Below are 26,270 nucleotides of genomic sequence, written 5' to 3' on the forward strand. Positions count from 1 at the left end.
TGTTATGAACTAAATATTTGTGCATCTATACAAAAATTATTTCTACTATAGCATTAGAATAGCAGAGTATGACAGCACAGCAATGGAAAAAATCAGAGTTAATAACCGCTGAAATTTCAAACATTGTGTGTCCCATGATGTTTTCTCTTTTAATTTCTCTCCTGGTAGCTTGTTTGCTTGCTCCTTCTCAAATCATTCAACGAGATTTGGGGTATTTAACAAAAGAACCATTCTGCTAAGCATTAAAACTACAAATACCAATTTCCATCGTCAAGTGGAGAGGCCCTGAGAATAAAGCCACACAGGACACTGAGTAAAGCTTATGACAGATGTATAAAGCATGGAGCATCGGATGGCCTTCCACTACTATCTGAATACACGTCAACTCAAACAAAGCAAAGCACCGTCTGGGGAAATGTGCACCAAGAATAAGTTATCATGCACTCATATGAGAAGCACCATAAAAAAAATAACCTTGGTTGCTCTAAGGTTCACAAACCATCAGCCAGCCCATCAGAACCAAACAAGAGAGGCGCACATTCTGGAAAACAGGATCCTACTCACCAGCTATAGCCAGAGTGACACTGCGCAAGCCCAGGGCACTGGAATGTGAGCTTAGGGATCCAAATTCTTAGGGGAAATTTACAATGTAACTAATGACAACTAATTTTGAAAGGTTTCAAACTGTGTCCAGCAAATAAGGCAGGTAATGTGTGCCACATGCCACCCAAGAGTACCTCTACACTGCCCTAAGTCCTCCAAGAGATTCACATGAGTTGGGCTTACTTTTCTAATTAGTTTTACATAATAAATCTTAAAACTGTTTTACCTCAGGGCTGGAGAGATGGCTCAGCAGTTGGGTGCTCATCCGGAGGACCCTGGCTCAATTCCCAGCACCACCTGGCAGCTCACAACTGTTTGGTCAGTAACTCAAACTCTAGTGGATCCAAGTTTCTCACACAGACATATATGCATGCCAAACACCAAATGTGTATTAAAATAAATAAATTTGAAGAAAGTACATTAAGGAACAAAAATATACAAAAAATTTTGCCTCTTTCTTGTTCCTGACAATTTGATTTCTTCAAAAGTATGAAATAATTCGAAGGATTAGGACAACCAAAAAAAAAAAACAACAACAACAACAACAAAACATTTTTTTACTCTTGGATCATGCCTGCTAGTGTAGTTTGGGAGCATCCAGTGTGGCTGGTGAGAAACAGTAGGTGTCTGGGGCAAGATGAAAAGAAACCTACTACACTGGGCTTATCTTCCTCCCGATCCCCCTACTGTGATGATAAAAAGTAAATTATAGGTGATTAATGATGACCACAACTGACCTTGAAAAGGATATCCTTAAAGAACATCTTTTAAAAAATCAGTGAAATGATTTTTTACCATTATTAAAATCAATTCCAAAATACTAACTGTGCCTCTAAGGTCTATGTCATCAGATACAACAAATAATGCAAATTGAACTGTTTTGTATCGTATCTAAGACGCGGGAGTAGAGCTGTGAACACAATGTCACACAAGCAGAAGTTGTCCCCTGTACTATGGTTCCTAATGTCTCAGATAGTTCCAATTCCTTCCTGGTAAACCTTTCCTCTAGATCCTTAAAGATGCTGAGCCCCTGACATCTGCTCTTCCTCTATCTGGAACTTTCTTCCATGTATTATTTATTCCAAATACCATCCACTCTCTCAACATATACAATAAGGATTCACAACATCCTGTACCTCTAGTGGCGCATACCACAATTACAATTGACTGTATAAGAACTGGGTGATTGTTTTGAGTATGGGAGATGAAACAAGGCTCTGGCTGCTCTTCAGAACAGGCTTGCTGTGTGTGAGTCTGCAGCAACCCTCCTGCCTCGCTTCCTAAGTGGTAAATTGCAGGAAGGTGACACCACATCTGGCTTAATATTTGGTAAAGCTACTCTTTACTTTGAAGTCCTGAGAACTGGGACCTTATCTGTCTGACTGACATTTTTCATAAGCATCAAGTCCAAGAAATCATAAAAAGGAAAAAGGAAGAACAAGGTGTCCTTGCTCAAATTGGTCTAATCTTCTGGAAAAAGCAGGGGCTTTGGTGGATTCATGTTTTCCCTCAGCCTCCAAAACACCTTATATACCACACTGGAAGGCAAGCACTCTATTAACTGTTCAAGTTGACTAAGTGTGGAAGTGGGAGTGGGGGAGGAGATAGTATCTCAATATTTTTTTTTTAAGTTTCTGTTACCGCTGATCAGTGACTTTTGAACACAAATAAAACTTCATGCCAATAATTGCTGCCCTTGTAAATACAAAGTTCCTGTGTAAATAAAACAGCAAAACTGCAGCTATGCCACCAGTCCTGTCAGGGTTCCTCAGCTGGTCTGTCTGGCAATCTACCACGTTTCTCAAGAGTTCTTCTCCTGGTTCTGAATGGCCATTTTAGAAACCTACAGTTGTAGCTGTGACCGAGTGGTTAAGCAATGAGCTAGAAATTTGTGGACACTGGGGTTAGGAAGCTGGGTCAGTCAGTCAAGTTTGCACACAAAGTTAAGGACACAAGTTTGGTGCTTAGCAGTGAGGTACAGGGAGCTCATGATGACCATGGTGTCACATGCAAGAACTTCTTTCATGGCCCTTAAGAGGTTTACTATTAGAAAGCTGTGGGGGTCCAGGGCAGTAAAGCGCTTATCACGCAGCATGACTGCCTGAGTCCAATCCCACGCACCCAGGTAAATAGCATGGTGGGACACGCTTGGAACCCAGCACTGGAGAGGCAGACAGTCTCCCTGGGGCTTGCTGGTCAGTCCGGGCCAGACTGGAGCCCCAGTGAGAGAGACTTTCTCTAAAGAGGTGGGCATCTCCTGAAGCTAGAGAAATGTATTTATTAGGTAGAAGACATTTACTGTCTTCTATATCATCTGGTTTGCATATATATGTGTGTGCACATGTATATGTGTGTGTATACACACACACACACACACACACACACACACACACCACACAGCTAAACTTTACCATGGCTTTACACTCATAAACAGAGTTAAACTCTAAATCACTTCATTAATCTGAAAATGTAAAGAAACAAAAATCACCAAACAGCTCTTATCTACAAACATAATCAAGTCATAGTTGAGAATATAAGCCAAAATTTTCTCAAAAGTAATGCAAAAGTGATTTTACAAAAAAAAAAAAAGAAGAAGAAAAAGAAAAAGGAAAGAAAGAGAGAGAGAAAAGAAACTATTTAGAGAGCATAATCCCAGTCTGTTATTGACTAGGAGCTATAAAGTATCTGACCATGCTATCTGTCTCCTCTCTATCCCCGCCTCTCTCACCTATACACTCTTAGAGTGAGAGAATCATAAACTACTATGAAAGCAGCCTGCCCAATGCAAGCCCAGCCATATCTACAAACCATGCCTGCAAATCTTTTCCTAATCTCTTGTTTATCCTCACCCTTCATTCCAGTGCACTGTGACACACTCTAAAGAAGCCCAAGAAAGTCCACCCTTTAGAAAATTCACCAGTAACTGAAAACAGTCATGAAGCTGGGCAGAGTGGTGCACACCAGAGAGCCAGGCAGATCTCTGTGAGTTCGAAGCCAGCATGGTCTACAAAGCGAATCCAGGACAGCCAGGGCTACACAGAGAAACCCTGTCTAGAAAAACAAAAACAACAACAAAAGAAAACAGTCATGAATTCTCAACATTTAAGGGTAGACTAATAGCTGACTGACAGACTCAAGAAAAGGTATATACTACAGTAACTATGAAGGCTCCACTCCCCTCTAAGTCACTAAAACGCCTGACGCCAAGTAAGGCCCAACTCTGAACTCTTAGAAAAAGAATCTTTTCCTTTTAAAAAACGGTTGATTTTATTTTAATTTGTGGGTACGTAAGTAAGCCTGCTTGAGTTTTTATGCACCACCTGTGCAAGGAGAAGATAGATGGTAAAAGCCAGAAGAGGGTGTCATGGTCCACTGAAACTGGAATAGTGCCAGTTGTGAGCTGGGATAGGTGCTGGGAACCACACCCTGGCCCTCTGTGAGCAGTAAGTGTTCCTAATTGTCCAGCCCTCTCTTCAGACCCAAGGACCTTTTTTTTTTTCACTCATATGCTTTATAGTCTCAGGGAAATATCTGGATGGTTCAAGGTTAACTGCAAGGATCCAAGTGAATTCTGCCTATTATTTCTTGCTTTATTTTTCTTCTCCGTTCATCCATCATCCTTTGCCTCAGTCTCTTTCTTTCGCGTCAGAATAGAAACAGGATTCACTTCAGGGTCATTCCCTTCTACTCTTCCACTGACGTACATCTTGTATGTGCTCAACCTCACCATCAATGAAGAGTACAGTTTGATAAATCTTGACTCTAGGCAACTAAAGGAGATCAATACAAAGCCTCAATGGCTCCTCATGTCCCCTCTCATCACTAACTCTGAAAGACACAACACCAAAAATTAGCCACTAACTGCCTAGCATATAGAATCTTTTGTTTCTGAAAGTATTTTCACTCAAAATAACCCACCAACACTTTTAAAATAAAAGTGCTCCTCAGAGCTGCTTCCTCAGAACTATGTTCACCCTCACACTCTGTGCCGAGTGCTCTGTGTCAACCTGACCCTACCTAGAATCACCTGGCAAGAGGCTGCCTTAAGTGAAGAACTGACTGCCTCCGTCACTTCCTTGATGGATGGTTGATGTGCGAGGACCCAGCCCACTGTGAGCAATACCATCCCTGGGCAGGAGATCCTGGGCTATACAAGGAAGCAGTCTGTGCAAGCCATCGGGAACAAGCCAGTAAGCAGTGTTCCTCCACTCTACACTTCAGTACCTGCCTCAGCTTCCTTCAGGACAAACTATAAGCTGTAAACGAAATAAATGCTTTCCTTTCCAAGCTTCTTTTGGTCAATGTTCCATCAGAGCTACCGAAATGCAAACTAGAACACATTACATTCCCAAATTCCATCACAAACTTTCACTATAACTTTAAGATAAATGACCTCTGAGCTTATCAGACATACCTGATGTCCTTCTGTACATCAGACTCAACATATTCAAATTCTAACTCATCTCCACCCTCAGTTAAAGAATGCTCAAGAGTTGATTAATGGGAGCACAGCCACTCACACTGAACACCAAGAGAAACTGACATCTAAAACAGTCAGTACTGTTTGACACTGTATATCTCTAATTCTCAAAATGGAAAACATATTCAAATTAGTGCAGAAATGAATTTTTTTTAAAATCCTGACTTTCCACCCCTCACACACAAACATATATTATACATTTCACTAAATACTAAAACTCAACAATTCTATATTCTATATAATTCCTCTATGTCCACGGTTTTTCATCTATACACCGTTGTCCAAAAAAATTCAATCCACTACCCAGAGGCCACCACTGCTATGAATGTGGCCCAACATATCATAAATTCACTGAAAACATGAAGGGTGGTTGTTCTTTTGTTTTGTTTGTAACTCAAATAGTACGATTCTTGATTATGAACTCTATAGGAGACAAAGGCAAGTCCAGACGCCGACAGGCTGTACACACCTTTCCACCACCGCACACCAGGCTTTTCCCCACACACTCTTACTTCCTGGTCTACTGCTTCAGATCTTCAAAGCCTCAGTGAGCTACCATAACCCAGGGAGAGGTTGTTAAGTTCCTATTTAGCATAACCACCACACGGTTACTTATCTTCTTCTTTCCTATTAGGCTGAACTTGCGGCAAAGCAGCAAGTCGCGTCTCTTGTTGGTAACATAAAGCATTAGTGTAAATGAGTTCAGTAAGTGTTTACTAAGTGCTCTACTAAGCAGCCTCCCAGCCTCGAGAAACTTCCTCCGACTCATTGTCCAGCTTGACTGCCAATTAATATGCTGTAACACCAATCTAATCACAGCACTCTTCAATTTAGTTTATTAAGTCTTTGCTTGTTTGCCTGCCTGCCCACCCGCCCACCCGCTCACTTGCTTGCTTACCTGTTTGCCCACCTGCCTGCTTGCTTGCTTAGCACATGAGGCTATTCATCAGGTGACCCTAGCCTTCCTTTTCAGTCCCATTTTTTTAAACCACTGTTAATCTAATTGTCTCACACTTCACCAGACCAAGATATTTACCATTCCTGACCCACACTGAGCTATCATACCTTTTGTTTCAGGAAGTCTTTCCCAGGAAAGGCACGTGTCTACCTCCCCTTTACAGGGCCCTGCTGACAAAACGCAGTACAAGCCCACCAACTTTGGGGACCACCGAGTTTACTGGGTTACCTACAGAGCATGGATGGAGAATTACATGAAGGGGAATGGGCAACCCCAAAGCAGCTGGAAGGCTTCATTCCAGTGTAGATGATGACTTTCTCACAGTTGAACAGATGGAAATCTCTCTTCCATTAACTTTCCACAGGCAGTATACTGTGGCACCTCCAGAAGCCTTGTACAGTTGTGGCAGAATTATATACAACTAAGCTGAGGCATGCCAGAGGGAGTGACTCCGGAGTAATGATGACCCAAGGACTCTCCCAACCCTCTCCTTCTGTAAGGTAAAGTCAATAGTCAATAGGTCCAATCTCCAGGGTCTCCTGCAAGTAGTGAGAGCTGTTCTGATGAGAATTACATGCTGCAACACTTTTGTACCTTTCACATCCAGTCATTTCCAGAAAGCATTCTACTTTGAGGAAGTTGGATGGTAAATCTTATACAAGTCCCCACACCACTAGACAGGAAAGCACCGCCAGAACTTTCTGAGTTTAATAAAATCATTCTTAGACCTCTTCACTTGTGTCCCATAGCCATAGGCAGGGCGCACAATTATTCTGTACTTTTAGAAAAGGACTCTTACAAGATAACTAAGCAAAGTTTCTGTCGATTTCCTGAGTCTACACTTAACTCACCAGTGGAAAACAACAAAGCTGCACTGAGACTTGGAAAGTGGCATAAACTATGGCTACCAGCTAGGGGAGGGCTGCAGCCAGCTCACCCATAGCTTGGCAAAGTCAGTCCTCCAATGTGCAGTTTGTGAAACAGAGCAAGAGGCAGATCCTCACTCATGCCTCCAACCTCTAACAGTAATGCTGGCCCATACATTCTACTAAATGAGTGTAACGTTACGCCTACTGCTTTCATAAATCGACCCACAATGCTCCCATCACCCAGACCACAGATTTACTGATTTTATGATTTCTACCACCAGTCAATTAGCTGGTGAATCCTAGGAGGAGATCCATCTACGTCTCCTTTCCTCCCTCTCACTGACCTATTCTCTGGCCCATTGTCTCTCCTGAATCTCGCACAATCAAGTCACCCCCAACTTCTACACTCTCCACTCTCCATTCATTCAGCAGTAGTCCTCAAAGTCTACAGTGCTGACGAAAATCCCTGGGGACGTCTGGAGTCTGCACCCCTAACGAGCTCCCAGGAGCCACTGGCCCAAACAGCAAAAGCTCCAGAAATGCTGCCCTGGAGTAAAGTGCTTACATTCCTAGCTTGCAGGCAAGGGAAATGCTAGGTGATCATCAGTTAAGAATTTTCTAAGCCCAGGTTTCTGTGAGAGTTTGGAAAAATGAACTAGTGATGAGTGGGAGGCACAGACCAGTAATTCATTAGCACTAGGGGGCTCTGAGGCAGGAGGATAGAGTTCTGAGGCTAAGCAGGGTTTCATGAGATCTATCAGAAGCAATGAGGGAGGAAGCAAGGAATGGCCCAGAGACCCTCTGATCTTCTTCAGTGCTAAGCATATAAACCCTCTAGGATGTCCCCAAGGCTGTCATCCATCTACACCAGTAAAGCCTGGGAAACTATAACTGAGTAAACATCACACTTGGATCATCATGCTCACCCAGTTTTGACTTGGTAATTGTCTACAAACAATGCTGGTCTATTTCTAAAAAATGGTCTCATAAGATAAAGAATATACTGTACATGGTTTAAGTATAAATATGCAGATCAAAGTACCTTAAAGATAAATGGACACCATTTATGCCTTTGTCTGGCAGTATTACCTGGCGGTAGATGCCAGCGAGGCTAATTGGTCATTTCCTTAACCAAGCCTCAAAACCACTCTGCTTTGTCTGTTCTGAAGGAGGAAGGAGCAGCGACAGCTTCCATTCTCTATTAGCTGCAGGCTGACTCAGGGTAGAACACAAACATCCTGACCATACAAGACAGTCCCTGCTCTCTGAAATGGCCTTTTGTGTGGTGTCTTTAGAACAACCTTGTCCTCTTAAGCAGTTCCAAGATACACACGTGCAGCGCGTTTGTCCTCCTGTGTCAAGAGAACAAGGGCTCATTGAGCTTCTGCCTTGTGGTCACATGCTGGTGCCTACTCTTATGATCACACTGCTGATAGCATGTCCGTCAATACGTCCCATGAAATCAGCCTGTCAGCTATGGATACTGTGGCAATGAGTCAGCTAAAGTCTGTAAACATTTCCAGAGGGCAAATCGGTGCTAATGGTGGTGGAAAATGCATATTGGCAGGTAATTAGCCTCAATGCTGAACAGTCTGAATTACAAGTATTTTCATTTGACTTTGAAGCATGACTTATTTTTGTCAGACAGGATCAAAAATATTTTTTTGATATATGTCAGAATCTTACAGCAAAACGAAGCACTTCTTCTGGGGATGTCATTCACATTAATACATAAGGCAGTATTTCACAGAGCCAGCTAAGGAGAAAGTAACACCTAAGACCACATTAGTAAAAGCTTCATTTTACCAATGAGAGCAGCAAGCTGTCCTCTCTACCTGCTGTGGAATGCACACATACATACATATACACACATATAGATATACACATATATACATACACACATACACACACCATACACACATATATATATATATACACAGAAATACACAGATCTTTATACATGCACATATATACACATAGGGACTATACATACATAAATATATACTCATACATACATATGTATGCATACACACACATCCATGTATACAGTCATAGACATATAAGCAAATAAATGCAACAAAAAGTTTAAATGCCATACCTGTGGGCAGTGTTATAGCCAGCAGGGAAAAAGCCAGTAAGTTGGTTTTGCTTATGTGAACACCTATGAGTTGTACTTCCTTCTGGTTAACACGTGGTTTAAAGGATACAAAATGGTCTGAGAAGCTTCAGACAACAGTCAAAGACTTTTTTTAAAAGCACCAGGTCATGACCAGTTTGTTATCATTCATATTTTACATTAATGAGGTCAACACGTGGGACGAAAATACCTTCTTTCAAAAGCTAAACATAGGATTTCCCATAAAATTCATGAGCCCTCTTAAAAATAAAACCTGACAGGCCTTTAAAAAAGAAGAGACTGTCTTTCAGCATAACATGGGCCACTGCAGGCTCCAGGCAACCTCAACATGCTCACACACACACATCTAAGCAAAGGGTAACATTCATAGATGCTCACCAGAACCGAGACACTAGCAAGCTACGATACAAAGGCAAGCCCCAAATAACTGAAACAAATAAAAGTGCCTGGGTGCCCAGGGGAGTGCTTGGCAAATGTTAAAGATGAAATTGGAATGACTAACCCTAACGATCCGACAGGACCTTGAACTAAAGCCTTAACTCTGAACAAGTTAGATCCCAGAAGGAAGGCAGCAATTACTCCTCCTGGGCTTTCAAGGACTCAAGCTTTCCCCTAGTGCACTCTGTGTAGTTAGGAGCCTCCCTCTTTTTCTGCTTTTAGAGCAACCTGTGAGAACCCCGCTTCCTATAAAAGTACCACCTTTTTGTTGTAAATGTTACCAGGTCTCCAAAAAGCGCTCCCAAGTCTACACGTGTCTCAAGGCACCTTAGGCAAATCCTATCAGTCGCTTCGCATCAAAAGCAGCTTTGACATCGTAGACAGCAATAGTAAGGACCGAGAATGTGGTCCTCCGTAACTGAACATCAGGGCCAAAAACAATCTATCTCCTCTTCCTTAATGAGCCTAATTAACACTCATTAATACCTGTGGCAATTTACTCTTGCTAAAAATAACAGAAGCACATTACATTTATCTAACACTCACAGTTTACTAAGCACTTCCACATATATCCTCACGTCTCAACTTCCACAGAGTTCTTTCAGGTGGACTTTTCAATCACCTTTCCTCCCTCTCTGACAAATGAGGCTGAGGGGGGGTTAAAGGACTTCTTACAGGCATCAAGTGGAGAGGCTCACAGTCAAACACAGGCTTCAGTTTCTTGGCCAATGCTATTGCCACCAAAAAGGAAAACCTAGCCATGTTCTGTAGTATTGTGTTCCCAGGCACTTTCATTCATGTCCCAATTGGTCCTCAGCAACCTTACACAGTAGGGGGTAAAGGAAGTAGAGGTGGTAGCACAGTCAGAACTCAAGTCCACAATGCCAGCATTCCTAGTGTGTGCTTCCCACTACCAAGGCACCCCATCTGACCCTAGAGGTCACACTGTCTTCTATCTACGTCAGGTCAAATAGGACACTTACTAGTGAACTAGTTAACTCTGGCATCAGAAACAGGTACCTAAATCTTGTCTCTGCATTGCTCTCTATACAAATCCAGACAGACTACAAACTGGTAATTCAGTTTGTGTATCTGTAATGCTGAGGGATAGCACTGTCTACTCATGGGATTATGATAAGGATTAAATTAGTATTTATAAAGATCTTGAAACAAGGCCTCAAACTGTAGTGTTTCCTAAATAATAAACTACCATACATTTTTTTAAACATTATACAGCAGCATACAACAATGCAGAGGCAGTGATCTCTGCTTTGTTAGTATGGAGGAAAAAAGAAACATTTCCTGTGCAAGTTAGTTTTTGTTTTTGTTGCTGTTGTTGTTGTTGTTTGTTGCTTGGTTTGTCAACTTGACACAAGCTGTAGTCCCCCCGGAAGAGGGAGGCCTCTGTTGAGACAGCAGCCTGTGGGCATGTTTGTGGGGCATTCTCTTGACTAATGACTGATAGTGGAGGGCTCAGCCCACTGCGGGCAGTGCCACCCTGGACCAGTAAACAGCATTCTTCCTTAGCCTCTGCTTCAGTTCCAGCCTCCACATCGCTGCCTCAGCTTCTACTCCTGATTTCCCTACATGAAAAACTATGTGTTGCAAAGTCAAACAAACCGTTTCCTACCCATGTTGCTTTGGTCATGGTCTTTATCACAGCAACGGAAAGCAAACTAATACACTTTGCATATAACTTTTAAACCGGTTTGTCAACTAGAATTTTATTTCATTTAGTGTCTCAGAGCAATGGGTCCATTTGATTCTCAGACGAATATATTTAAATCTAAAGTCTACTTTGCAGCAATGGTGATTTGGAACATTAGCAGTACAACTAAAGGCCATGATCAAGTATAGTGGTGTCCATTTGGAATCGCAGCACTAAGCAGACTGAGGCTGAGGATTGCTGCTGCAAGTTCAAGGTCAGCCTGCGCTGCACAGCAAGACCTTAGGTAAAATAACCCTTCAGAAAATAAACCCAGTTCTCTAGCAAGTAAAATCTTCTAAGGCCAAAATCCCAGTAGTAACAGCACAATTTATATCTTGTGGACACTTGATAATTAAAACTGGTCACCAGATTATAAAAGGATGCTTAACAAAGATGACAGACGCTCTATTTGAATCTTCTGCGTTTAACATCATTGCTTCACCTTTCCTCCATCCCCACTGAAACACTCCATCATTTCTGAGCGTTCATGTACAGCAGTTTCCATGAGAACCTTGATCCCATATCACGATATTCTGCTCTATCAAATCACACAAGTGTGTGTGTGTGTGTGTGTGAGTGTATGTGTGTGTGAGTGTGTATGGGTGTGTGTGTGAGTGTATGGGGGTGTGAGTGTGTGTGAGTGTGAGTGTGTGTGAGTGTGTATGGGTGTGTGTGTGTGAGTGTATGGGGGTGTGAGTGTGTATGTAAGTGTGTATGGGTGTGTGTGTATGGGGGTGTGAGTGTGTGTGACTGTGTGTGTGAGTATATGTGTGTGTGAAGGCACATGGAGGCTGATGAAAACCCCAAATGTCATCCTCAAGACCACCTCCTAACTCCTTTCAAACAGTGCCTCTGATTGGCCCAGCATGCCAATTAAGCTAGCCTGGCACAGGAAGCCACAAGGGCCTATCTGTTTCCCCCTGGCACACTACCTCAGCCAGTATTTGAGGGTTCTCATGATCTAGGTTGGGTCCTGCTAGCAAACCAAGCACTTTACTGCCCACCGGGCCAGCTCCCAGACCTCAGGGGTAAGGATGACAGCTTAGAGTGCAGTAGACACCGCCTCCTAACACACATCAGCCCCTAGTACCCAAACCACGGCACTAGTAATTATGAATGGTTCATGGTCACTCTGCATGGACCTGCTTCTCAGGCCAACCAGAGAAAACCTCAAAGCCCCAATGGCAGCCAGGCCTACTGACTTCAAAGGGCATCTAAGCCTTCCTTTTTCTAAATTCCAAAGATAAACCACTTGTATTATACAATAGCCATCAGGCAATTCAGATTCTCCAAAAAAGGATTACAGGACTGATTTTGTACTTTAAATAAGAAAGTGAGATTAATGCATAATCAAAAGGAAATTACTATTCCAAGAGTTCAAATATGAAACATAGAATTGTGCTTTAAATTTTACTTAGGTGAAGGGAAGAAGGGATGTGACCTGAAGATTTTTTTCTTTTTCTTTTTTTTTATTGAAAAAAAATCATTCATATTACATCTTAATTGCTATCCCATCCCGTGCATCCTCCCATTCCTCCCTCCCTCCCGTTTTCACCCCATTCCCCTTCCCTATGACTGTGACTGAGGGGGACCTTCTCCCCCCTGAATATGATGCTAGGGTATCAAGTTTTTTCTTAGTAGTCTGCTATCCTTCCTCCGAGTGCCATCGGGCCTCCTCATCAAGGGGACATGGTCAAATAAGGGGCACCAGAGTTCGTATGAAAGTCAGTCCCCAGTCTCCACTTAACTGTGGAGAATATTCTGTCCCTTGGCTAGTTCTGGTTAGGGGTTTGATGATGACTGTACATATTGTCCTTGGTTGGTGCCACAGATCGAACAGAACCCCTGGGCCCAGATCTGCCCATCATAGTGTTCTTCTTGTAGGTTTCTAGGACCTTCTGGATCCATCTATTTCCCTATCTCATCTCCTATATTTCTCCCACTTTAGGATGTCCTCACCACTATCCCATTTTCCTGGATAATTTTTTTCAAATGGCTTTGGGGCCAGGAAGTTGGCTCAGTGAGTAAAGTTATTTGCTACCACACCTGCCCTCCAGAGCTCCATCCTGGGCCCCCAGATGGTAGAAGGAGAGACCTGACTTCTGCAAGTTGTCCTCTGACCTCCACATGTGCCCCGATAAATACTATGAAAAACATGTAAACTTTACTTTGACATACACATTTTAAAACCTATATTGTGTGTGTGTATGTGTGTGTGTGTGTATACATCTCCAAACAGTATTTACATTCTAGCTGCAACTCAACTCCAAACCAACCACCTAGTCAATATGGAATACAGAAGAACAGACAGCCCTGTAAGTCTGTTGCAGCCCTTTACATAACGGTGTAGAAACTGGGGAGATGGCCCAGTGGTTTAAGAGCATTCACCACAAGGCCAGTGTGGTGGTGCACATCTTTGATCCCAGCACTTGGGAGACAAAGGCAGGCGACTCTCTGCAAAGTCAAGGTTAGCTTGGACTTCCAGGACAGCCATGGATACATACAGAGACCCTGTCAAAACCAAGAAAGAAAAGAAAAGAATAAGAAAAAGCAACACTCACTGCTCTTACAGAGCACTGGGGTTGAGTTCCCAGCACCACAGGTCTAGTGGGCTCACAACCACCTGTAACTCCTGTTTCAAGAGTTCCAACACTCTCCCTCTGTGTGCACTGCACACATATAGTGCACAAACATACACTCCATGCAGTCAGGAACACTCATGTACACAGAAAATAAGTCTTTAAACGTAATGTCCATAGAGGATATCAAAGCATAAGAAAAAGAGCAGTAAACGGAATGAATAGCCTTTGAGCTCTTATTTTTTTTCTCAACAAATTCAAAAGTTACTGGACCAAAAATACTCCATAACATAAATCTGAATTTCCCATCAATCAAAAGCCAAACTCTCTGAGGAAAAGAGAAGTGTTTTCAGTGAATGTGAAGAAGACAGTACTCAATTTAAAAAAAAAAAAAAGAGGACAAGTTAATTCCCTGCTTCATATCTTAATCAAACAACAGAGAGATGAGTTATAGCAATGTTCTTCAGTCTTGGGATGAGGAAGGCATTCTTAAGTATAACAGAATCCAGGAACTCAGAGGGAAAAGATCAGCAAGAAGTGAATAGATAACAAAAACAGTAGTAACTTGGTAAATAAAACACTTCCCTAAATGAACCTCCCAAAGAGATTCATAAATTATCAAGAGAAGAGAATAGTGACATATCAGGCACTCACTGAGCCACTAATGTGGAAAAAATTCAAGGAAATATGAGTAGAAATGTGTTAAGGTTTCTTCTTCCTCAAGAACATGCCACACATACACTTCACCCACAAATACAACCACCACCAACTCCTGCTTGTCGCCTACCTAAAAGCACAGTGCAGAACATGTGTGTGCATGTGTGTACATGAATTCAAGGCAGAATATGGAGCAGCATTTATGCATAGAAGTTCTTTGTTATTGAAGTCTGAATGTCAGCACAGCACAGCCATCCTGTCTTTCTAAGAAACCACGGAGAGGGATCCCTGCTTAGCTTGAGCACCCGCCATTCATACTGCATCTCCCAGATGCACTGTAACTTGACCCTTTTGGACTTCTGCACTTTGAAAAACCTCTCTGCTCTCACACTGAAAACGAACAGTAATCTTCGGGGAATCAACTGACTCAGGAAGTTAACTTCTATACAGAAAGCTAGAACGTTTACTTAAATAAATGATTACATTAAAATGTAGGTACATTAACAGGAAATCTCTCTCATGCCCTCTTAAAAATACCCGGGAATTTGTTTCCAGAGCTCACAAAATGTTTTGCTACCATAGATGACAGACAGATAGATGGATGGATGGATGATGAGATAGATGGATAGATAGATAGAAAGAAGATGATAATAGATACCTCTCAAAACATACTTTGTGAAACAGAATTTTAAAATTAATACACAACAGAAGAATAAAGACCAATGAACAGTTTTTCCAACTGTTCACACTGCACAACGTACATCAACAGGTCCTACAGTACAACTTAACATAGGCACTGGAATAATGAACTGCACAATTAACTTTAAGTTAAATTATATGGAATGTCTAGGGTTTTTAAAATATGGAACAATTTATATGTTCCATATACAATAGTAAATTTATGTGGAGCAATTAATAGAAAATATTTTTAGTACACATATGCTTGGAGAGAAATTTGTTTTTCAAATGTATTCTAATTTTTTTCTACTGGTTTTTTTAAATTAAATTTTTTCTTTTTCCAACATTTTCATTCTTCTAACTACTTCAACTTCAAAGTTGGTGCAAGCCAGCATTGATATTCTAAAACTTGGCCTCTTCTCAGCCAATTATAAGCTCTATTCTAAATCTCCCAAAGGGTAGGTAGCATCAAGGATGAAATCTAATTTCCCTCTGTGCAGTGAGGACCCAGCTGTCGGCTTCTCAGTTACAGGTTCTCCCCTTACAGTCCGTCCCAGTGATATCCACCTCTCAAAGGCACTGATTAGAAAGAAACAGGTAATAAACACACCATAAAGTGTGTAAAAAAAAAAAAAAAAACAGTCTTTAAACCTTGACACTGAGTAACTAAAATATAAATATCGAAAAATAGTGAAGAAAAGTCACTAACAATAGTGAACTTCCTTCCAAGTCCACAATGTGGGGAAAAGGACCTTGGAGAGCCTACCAAAATCTGGGTGCGCTCTGAATTCTGATACGGACTTGATCTGCGAGTTTACTTCTCTCATCTAGTAAAACACAGCCATTCTAAGTTATCTCAGTTTTCTGAATTCCATAATCTGATAAAGGTAGTGGGAATTTTCATTCCTTTTAGTGCTTCTCCTCCTGCCATCGCTAGGTACTAGAACATGGGCACATAACTCACCACCAATTTAAACTAACCAACCGGAGAATGGATCAGTGGGTAAGAGCACTTGCTGCTCTTCCGGAGGACCCAGATTCAGTTCCCAGAGCCTACCTATTAACTCTAGGTTGTGCCCTCTTCTGGCTTTTACGGATCCTACACACACAGACACACTAGACACACACATACATAAACCTTAAAAAAAAAAAAAAAAAACCACCTCCACCAGCAGGTTCTGAGCAATGAGGTTGCTCTACATGTTATTCCAGCAAGCTATATAAACCAGATTGTGAAAGGGAACTTTATGAATCAATTAAGAAAAGAATTTAACTTCAATTAATCTCTAGCATGCCAGATTTTACTTTGGGAAGTATCAGTGCTGAAGAGAATAAATAAAGCACTGTTTATCTTCTTTATTCTACCCAAACAGAAGTCTGTTTTGGTTGCAACACTTAACATATTAGATGTAAGCCCTTTCTAGGTGATTTGGCAGTTTGATTCAACCATCCCAGACTCAAAACAACTACAACTTCCAAATTCCACCTAAAAAATTAGGCTTTCTAATAGCATCTCAGAATAAGAGTCTGTAGAGATCTTATACTTGTCCTACTTCCAAGCTCATCGTTTTACAGATGAGGAAATCAAAGCCCAGCATAGGTTAAAATAAATACCCAAGTAGATCTGCTAGCTCACACATGTGACCCCAGCAGGGTCAGGACAGAAAGATCTCATGCTCAAAGCCATACTAGGCTACATAACACCTGTCTCACCAAAACAAGGGCTGGGCATGTGGCTCGGGATGTAGTACATACCAGGGAAAAAAATTAATGTCCAAAATAATATCAAATTTACCAACTCTCAGGCTGGTTTCTCCAAAACACAGTACCGTTTTCTCCCAATCAGACTATGAAGAGAGGACTGTCATCCCCCAAACTTTATATTTACTCCCTGTCCTCCAAAGCATACACAAAGCATCAGCCAAATACAAAAACCAAAAGATGTAGTTTCAATGATAAGGCTGCAGCTAGCCACACCTTCAATATACAAGGATAAAAAAAAAGAAAGCTCTCCCATAGGATACATTTCTCATAACAATGCTCAAAACTCAATCGGTGTATAAAAATCTCAAAATATGGACCGATGTTTCAGAATGTCATTGAATATAAAACCCAAAAATTATTAAATATGTAATAAAAACCAACGCAGATCATGCTTACTGTTGCTACATTTTAAAATATGCTCAATCCTTGACAAGACAGTCCGAATGCCGCAACATATTATTAACTGAGTCAGGGATATGAAAAGACCCATTCTCCAAGGGCTCTCCACCAGATATGTGAGTCACAAGAAATACTGACAAAACAGTCTCTTCCTGCTTGGAAAAAAAAAGAGAAAAACCAAGCAAACAAACAAAACCATTCATTCCAATTCATTTGTACTTTAAATTTCTAAATAGACTTTTTTCACTTACTATTGAAATAGTTCACAACTAAATTATTTCAAATCATATTCAATCTTCAATTAAATGCATTTATATAACTGGAAATGAGACTAATTTATTTTAAGTCAGGCTTCATTTAGAAAAGTATATGCAAAAAAAAAAAAAAAAAGGAAGGAAGGAAGGAAGGAAGAGAAAAGTATATGCCAAAAACTCTGGAAATGTCTTTCCTTTGCTAAAATAGTTATGTTTTCAAACACTAAGTATATACTACATACAAAGCATTTTCTCACTTTTAATACAACACTTCAACTGTAGCACCCACTAGATACACACTCCATTCAACAAGACTTTACCATTCAATGTTTTATAATGAATAAAAAGCCTCAAATATGAAAACACAGGGAGAAAATATTTCAGCACAATCATGTGGGACAGCTATGGTTTATTTCCACCAGCACACTAAAATACTGCTCCAGAATCACTCATGACAACAAGAAAACCATGACAACCAAAAACAGTTTATGTCAATATCATTAATCGGTGACTACCATGCATGATAAAAATTATTATAACACACAACTTGAGAGAGCTATGTCATGGCTAAACAAAGATCCTAAGGTTCTTTAATCAAAGTACCATTAAAATCCATGCTCTCCAGATCCAGTAAGTTTTTGGCTTACTAGAATTTTCTAAATTCTTAATTGAGGCATCATGTAACTCTAAACAGTCAAATAGCCTTAATTTGTTTAAAAAAAAAAAAAAAAAAAAAACACCTAAAAATGGACAGGGCAGGTGTTTGGTTTGGTTTGTTTATTATCCTGTCTTTAGAAAGCCAAAGGTAAATACAGACTCTGCCTTAGAAGTACAGGACACTAGGCCAGACCCAAGCCCTCAGTGCCACTGGTCCTCTCGGCAGGTGTGACTGAAATGGAGGGGGTTTCAGAGGTGGTCTGGAGGGAGCCGTATCGGCCCAGACTGTTGAAACATTTTGATAAGACCTCTTCCTGCATTTTCACAGATGTCAAGTGTTTTTAAAGAATCAGATTTCCCACTGAGTGGACTTTCAGAGTTTATAATTAAGCCTTCTTCTGTCCAGCCAGACTGGACTGCATGAAATGTGACACATAACAAAATCATTAAGTGTACGATGCTTCATTTGACAGATGTCTCATTAAATTAATCTCAGTGTTGAGGTATGAGATGCCTTTGAAAAAAGGGAGCTGTTAACTCTAGGGGAACTTTCAGGGAAAATTGTTCTCCCAAAGTCCACAGAGCTCAGTCACGTGAAAAAGAAGATATTAATAGTATGTGGCACATCAGAAATCTCCTGCCATGGGAGAAATGCCTCTGTGTGCATGTGTGTTTAACACATCCCTGGGGACCCAAACAGGATGGAAGTCAAAGGAATCAGGACACAGTCCACTAGCCGCTGAACAGAACTACACAAATTCAATGTAGCAAACATTAAGCAAAAATACCAAGATTTATACAAGGCACGGATCCTATATGATGTCAGGAAAGGTAACCTTCCTAATAAATCAAAGTGAAATTCAATTTCATAAGAAGACAAGAACAAACAGGTCTTACACCACCATTTAAAGCAGCTGATTTTGACAGTCCACTTGGTTTGGTGGTGGTAGCACAAACTGACCTCTGAGCCTCACACATGCTAGGTCTGCACTCATGGCAAATCCTAGCTCCCGGAAAAGCTAAAACTTGTAACTGGAGACTTCACACAGACTGGCTTACACCTTTCTTCTCTCAACAGTCATTTTTATGAGTACAAAGCCAACACTATTTTCAAAATACTAGAGTGAAATCCAGAGAAGGCTTGCTTTCTAACTCTTACACAACCTAAGAACCTAAGAAATGAAACAAGAAATTGTGAAAAACACACAATTTATTGTTTGAATATTGCTAACTCTAATTTCAAATAGATATGCTCTTTAGTCATGGTTATTTTCATTGATTTACAAGAAGAATTATAAACCCTACTCTCAAGTTACCTGTTCAGATAAATTCCTAATGGAGATTTAACAAACAAATACTTGGATAAAATATTAATCACTATGTAAACCTTATCAGCTTTGAGTATCATGCTTTATGTACTATTTTTACTTGTCATTTCCAGTTCTTTACATTTTTAAAGGTCACATGATAAAAATACAATCACCTGCACTTTACAAGGAACCCCACACAGGCCTAGCCCATAGTAAGTAGCACCTCATTATAAACATAGCATGTTTTCCCAAAGCTTTTAGTGAAAACTGAAGTGTAAATGAAATTCAGCACCAATTCATAAAGTGACTTGAATTACAAAACAGAGGATCTTTGCTCCCTCACCTAAGCTCTGTCAACGGCCATCAATCTGAGAAGACTGACACCAAGGACACCTCCCCAATCCTTCTAGAAAAGACAAATGAGATCATTTAGGTAAAAGCCCTTTTGTATTTTTGAAGACAATAACAATGCAATGTATGGTTTTTATCAAACTATAGTTAAAAGATCTCACATACTTCAAATAAAAAATAACAAATAAATGAACATAACAAAGTGTTAAGCACCAAAACAACAAAATAGATGAAATCCCTTTGTACTTTCAAAGCTCTATTGAAGCACACACTGGAGTCACATGTCCAAACCACACTACTCAGTACTGCTGTAATTACGCTTGTCAATACACTGCAATGCTAACTGCTCCGTCTTGGCTTCCATGTGGAAATCATGGAAGGACTGAGCATTTCCAGAAGAAAGGAAGAGCAGAAACAGGAGAAGAGGAACAGGTTGACTACCAAGGAAGCCCACAGAAACGCATCTTCCGAGAGCCACTAGGTGCACTGTGTGTTCTCCAACAATCTTTCCTGTTGCTACAGTTTGAACCAAGCAAACAACTAGAGCTAAAATAAAAGGTGATGAAAAAAAAAATGTAAATAGGGCTTTACTACTGCTCTGTGACACCAATGCCCCAGGAAGTCCTAAACAAAACAGCTCATTCATGCTTAGGGATTCATATCTTAGATCAGGTAACTGGATTCTTGGGAGTTTTGTTTTGTTTTGTTTTGTTTTTAAACTTAAAACTACTCTTTCAGGTAAAACTTAAGATTTTTTAAAGGAATTAAACATTAGCATAATTAGCAGACTTAATGAACATTAGACAAACCCAACTGAATTCCTTACTATTTTAAAACTAAGGTTTTGGTAACTGTAGTTAGGTAGCACTCCTCATCCAACACGGACTTCATTAAAGACTTCAATTTTACTTCACTCAAATAAACACTTAACCATTCACAGGAACTGTAAATAGCTTTAAAGGCCCTTAAACAATCTGAGAAAGATTATAAATACTGAAATTTAACTGAACAGTGACCTTCAAGAGAATGAAGTTCTCTGCTGGACAAGAGCTTTGTGAAAATAGGAAACAAGGTGGCTGAGAGGGGAAGAACACAGAGAGTAATAGTGTGCTCAATTTAAATATAGGAAAATATTTTCAGGTGGTCTCAAACCTCCTAGCTATATTTAACTCCATCTAACTCTACTAGAAAAGACATGCAATGATAAATTCAAGAATACACTTAACTTACCAAAGCAAATCAATAATACTCAATTTTCTAGTGCCTTCTTAAAGGAGATCATTCAAAACATGAATTACCTTTTCCCTACACAAAAGCACAAACAACCAAAATACAACACCCTCTTTTTGGCTGCCCTATATTCCACTGGAGCACAGAAGCAATTTCTAGGAATCTCCTCGGCCTGGGGTAAGCCTTTACCATATGTCCTGACACTGTTGAGATATGTGGGATCACCTTCCCGCCCCGCCCTTCTGTTAGTAACAAAGATCCTTGGGGAAACTGAAATAGCATCCAATGATGCTGAGCTTTGCTCTATGACAAACATCATCAGTACAGAGTGGCTTAGTATATTAAGTGCAACTTTGTTCAAGTGGCAAAACAGGCACTCTGCAACAGTCAGACCCCTTCCTTCTGGAGCACGCCTCCCCAGGGCTTCAGACTGAAGAGGAGGCTGGGTAATTTGTGCAGGGCATGCTCACTTTATTAGTTACTTTTATGAGCATATACACAGACGCCTGCATCTATACATGCTGTGCTCATAGAAACACAGCAGTAAATTCAGAAGAAGGTAACAATTACTACTTTTTCATAAACAAACAAAAAGATTAAAAATAACCACACCAGAAGTTTAAGATTTAACTAGAAATCAGATCATTTTTAAACTGAGATGAGTTAGAAAGGAAAACAAACAAACAAAAAACTGCTTGTGGCCCACTCAGAATATTTTAAGCATTTCTGAAAAGACAACCAAAAAGAATGCAAGACTTATATTTCAGAACTATGACATCCCAACCTTTCTTACAGATATTTATCCTAATCAACATATCCAGTCATGAGCAAAGTGGAGAGAAAAGCTCATTCTATATATAAAAGTATGTTCAAATAGTATCCATTTCTTACACCTTGTTTATACCCATTGCCCTCTATGTGATTAAGAAAGACTGTTATTCTCATCTTAAAATACTCTCCCTTCCAAGTTTACTATTTCGTGCCTTTGCAAAGAAATATTTCACAAGTTACAGGAGCCATGAAAGGAAAAAAAAAAATACAGTTGTTTCTCCTACACTTTTGTAAGGGGGAAAAAAAAACATTAAAAGGCACACCATCCATTAAGATACTAGCGCCAGGAAAATGCTATTGTATTATAATTCAATTTTCTTTATAAGGCAAATATTAATCAAAATATTCACTTAAGTTCAGAAAAACTTCAATAAAACTTAGAGGAACATTTATTTCCTCCAGGGACACTGTCTTGCATATTTAATATGGGTGTTAAAGACTTAATTCATTCAAAACTAAACTGCATCTCGGACACATGTGGGAAAAAAAAAAAAAAAAAAAACCACTGACTGTGGAAGAACCGCTATGGATCATGGGATTGTTAGCATTCCTTTTCATACACACCTACGATATAACATCAGAAGTTTTCATTCTCCAATGCTAACTATGCTAAACAAGAGCTCTGACCACTAAGAAGAACTCTTCCAACTAGTGGCTTACAAAGCTCAGATACAATAACCACTACCCATGTAACTCCTGAAGCCTCCAGGCAAAGGAGAAGCATGACAGTGGTCACATCGGGGCAAGCTCTTGAACAGATACTGAAAACGCTAGAGAAGAGTTCAGGTCATGTCAGAGAGGCAGTAATCACCGACATTAACAACTCTGGTCTGTTTCAAGTGCCACCGGAGTTCTGACAATATGGGCTCTACGACAGAAACAGGCCAACTCATTTTTTAATGCAAGATTCAAACTTGGAGAGGAGACTGAAATAACACAGCTAAAAAGCACCTAGGGTAAGCAACACTCCAAACAAGGAACACACACTTACCGGATGTCTAAGAAGAGTTAGTGAGTTAATAAGCGTGGCAGGCAGTGGAACAAACAAGGGCATCAGTTGACAAGCGCAAAGCTCCCAGAGGCCCACACTACACTTACTGCCTGTGAGTAGTAAAACTGTGGACAGTATAGAGATAGGGAAGGCATCACCGAGTGATTGCTGTTGGTCATTGTCCTGTAGCCATCTTAAATCGTCGGCGAGTTACCTGAAATCCCCAACTGCCCAGCAGAGAGCAACCCAAAGCCCCAGAGCAGAAGCCTGGTACCTCTCTCAGGTGTTACCTGTTTCCTGTATTGCCAGGTGACTGTCACCTTGTCTACCTGGCTTTCCAACCTGAGCCCCGGACATTCGACTAAAACTTGGAGATTTAAAGAATGCTCAGTTTAGAAAGGGCTTGCACAGACGGCATGCGAACAATCTATCTACGGACATTAGGAACAATATCCCTAAAACAGGGATATCAGACAGGCCCCTTGAATCCTTTAGCGGTCCCTGCCAGGACTGGAAGCCACACATCAACGTGCAGACAACTTCCTTACCTGCATAGAATCGGATGAGGCAGCCGATCTCTGAGTCCATGCCTTCCTCCTGCACCCTCCACAGCTCCCCAAATCCCAGTTGGAAGAGGTAGTCATTTTGGATCTGCAATGGCTTCTCGTCCGCCTCCAGGCGCCGAGTAGTCTCTCCGTGGAGCTGTACATACAGGGAGGGCGGCGAAGACGTTTTTTGCGCGGTCTCCCGGATCCTCCCCGGGGTCGACAGAGGACCTCCCAGAGCTGCGGCTGCCACTGCCTTCTCCTCTCGGGGACTCTCGGCAGCTATCCCGCCAGTGCCATCGACGCCCCTCGGAGCTTTCGGCTGCAGTGAAGGCGAGGTCTTCGGGGAAGGCGGCCTAGGCTGCGCCGGTCGGCCAGGGCGGTGGGGCGGCCCGGGGGCCCCCGTCGAGGCCAAGGCCGGGTCGCCCTCCAGTTCCTCCGACGACGACGAGGAGCCGCCGCCGCCGCTGCTGTAGGGGTCCAGTCGGTCTGAAGCGCTCTCGGCGCTGGGGCTCAGGCTGAAGCTCTCGGTGTCCGAGGCCGGGCGCGGGGCGCGGGGCGGGGAACCGGGGCCGCCAGCCAACAGCTCCCCGGGACTGGAGTCCGAGGGCGCGGGGCTGAGCCGGGGTGCGCAGCGCGTCCAGGCGCCCTGGGGCAGCGGCAGGTCGGCGGGAGGCGCGCGCGGGGGGGCTCCGACGACACCGGGAGTGCTGCTGCCCGAGGGCGGTGGCTCCAGGTCCCTCCGGAACTCGGCGTCGGGGGTCTGATCGCCGGCCACAGGGGCAGGGGCGGCGGCGGCGGGGGTCGGCCCCTGGCCCAGCACCTTCACCACCCCGCCGCCTTTGTGGCCCAGCTGCAGGAGCCGTACAGCCACTTCGGCGGCCGTGGTGTCCAGTGTGCAGAGCACCGGGCGCAGGTAGGACGAGGCCATGTGGCGATCAGAGACGTGCACACAGCCCCGCTGGAGCTGGTGCCTCACCCAGTCCCTGTCCGACGGCTGCAGCTGCAGCATCTGCCGGTGCTTCAGGAGCAGCGTCTTCCTGTCCAGGCTCCGGGTGCACAGCGACGCCGAGGCCGAGCAGGAGGCCGGGAGGCCGCCAGCGGCCGAGGACGACGAGGACAGCGACGAGGACGACGAGGCGGCAGCGGCGGCGGTCGACAGATTCCTCTTCAGCCGCCCTCTCCTAGGCAGCAGCGAGTTGGCGGCGGCGCCGGCTGCCTGCACCGGGGCGGCCGGCTGAGGAGCCCCGCGCCGCCGCCTGCGCCCGGTGCCTCCCGCGCGGCCGGGAAGCGGCCCCGGCGGCGCCTCGCAGGGGGCCTCCTCTCGCGCTGCGCCGCCGTTCCCGCCGCCCGCGGCCGCCGAGCTCAGCGCGCGATCCGGACTCCGACCGCCCTCGGCCGCCGCCGCCGCCGCCGGGGCTCGGTCCTCACCCGCGGGGTCCGCGAGTCGCTGTGCAGGGGCTGCGGCGGCCGGCTCCATCGTAGCGGGACTTCGCGTCGTCGTCCTCCCCCCCACCCCCAGCTCCGGAGGCAGCGGCGGAGAGGGCGGCGAGGCGAAGGTGGGAGACGGCGGCGGCGAGACGCCGATGGCGTTCGGCACGGCCGTTCCAGAGGATTATGTGGCGATCCGGAGTATTCCGTCGGTGTCTCGGTGTTCCATCCCGCGCGCCCGCCCGTTTCGCCGCCACCGCCCCCCCACACACGCCCTCCCCGCGGGCCCCTGGCTCCCCAGCGCCAGGCCCCGCCCGCCGCCGGACAGCCTCTGCTCCGGGATCTGGGGCCCAAGCTCGGTCATGAATATTAATGAAGCGCGGGAAGGCGGGCAGGGCGGAGTTGCTCATGAATATGCATCGACAGCATGACGACATTCCTGGGCGGAGTAGGGAGAGCCGGAGTCTGGGGGCGGGGCCTCAGGGTAAACAAACGTGACGCGAGCGTACGGGGGTGGGGCGGGGCTGTCTCCCGGGAGGTTTCACCGCAGACCAGGCGAGAGATGGCTAGAGGGGCTCGCGTTGCACTGTGGGGGTTGTAGTTCGGCCGAGGGGCTAGCATGCAGGAGAGACCAATAGCGAACTACAAGACCCAGATACGGTCAAGTTCTGCCCATCCTCACTGCCTGCTTCTGGTCTAAGCCAGGGCATATTGTGCCCTCTGCTGTTGAACCCTGTTCCTCGTGAACGTTTTTCATCCTCACCGGCTTGCTAGATGAGTTTTAATCTCCAGGCTAATTCAGAGTTAGGGCTTTCAGGGACTCTAAACTGTAGGTAAAGTCTTTGTGTGACACACAGACATACAGGCCACAGGATCGGTGGCCCGGTCTTTCTGACTTTTTTCAAGGCACATGAAGATTAAGCCTGTCTTCTTTCTCCCCTATTAGGACAAAAATAGCTAAGGATTTGGTTTGGGATTTGTATCCCGTTGGTTTTAAGTTTAAAAGTAGTGACACAAAAAGCAGTGGGCAAAGGAAGAAATATTAGAACGGAGACACAGTGGGCTAGGAGACAGACTGGATACTCACTTTTGAGACTTTTAATTACATACTATTCAGGACCTGCTTCATTTCAAGAAACTTTGGCTGAGGAGAGAGAAAGAACTGAAACTCCTGTCAGGGAACCTTGTTTTTAGGTTATCTACAGTTTCATTGAAGAAGGATAGAGAAAGCAGCCAAGACAAAAATAATTTTTCAATGATTCTTTGAAATTACTAAAAAAAAAAAAAATTCTATATTATTTTTTAAAGTCTTATTTCCAGGCTTAGAGAGATGGCTCAAGCTAAGAGCATGGGCTGCTATTGCAGAGGACCTATGTAATAGCTCACCTTGAAGGCAGAAG

At 43.1% G+C, this 26,270-nt stretch overlaps 1 protein-coding gene across 1 annotated transcript in view; it reads right to left on the reverse strand.

Annotated features, from left to right (window-relative positions):
* Positions 1-25,112, reverse strand: part of Phlpp1 (PH domain and leucine rich repeat protein phosphatase 1) — a 209,266-nt gene extending 184,154 nt beyond the window's left edge. Inside the window, exon 1 of the mRNA XM_051147211.1 lies at positions 23,443-25,112. Within this exon, the coding sequence (XP_051003168.1) occupies positions 23,443-24,919 (1,477 nt within the window). The 5' untranslated portion in view covers positions 24,920-25,112. The remainder of the gene's footprint in view (positions 1-23,442) is intronic.
* Between the last annotated feature and the right edge of the window lie 1,158 nt (positions 25,113-26,270).

Source organism: Acomys russatus, chromosome 6, assembly GCF_903995435.1.
Source record: "Acomys russatus chromosome 6, mAcoRus1.1, whole genome shotgun sequence".
Classification (NCBI taxonomy): domain Eukaryota; kingdom Metazoa; phylum Chordata; class Mammalia; order Rodentia; family Muridae; genus Acomys; species Acomys russatus.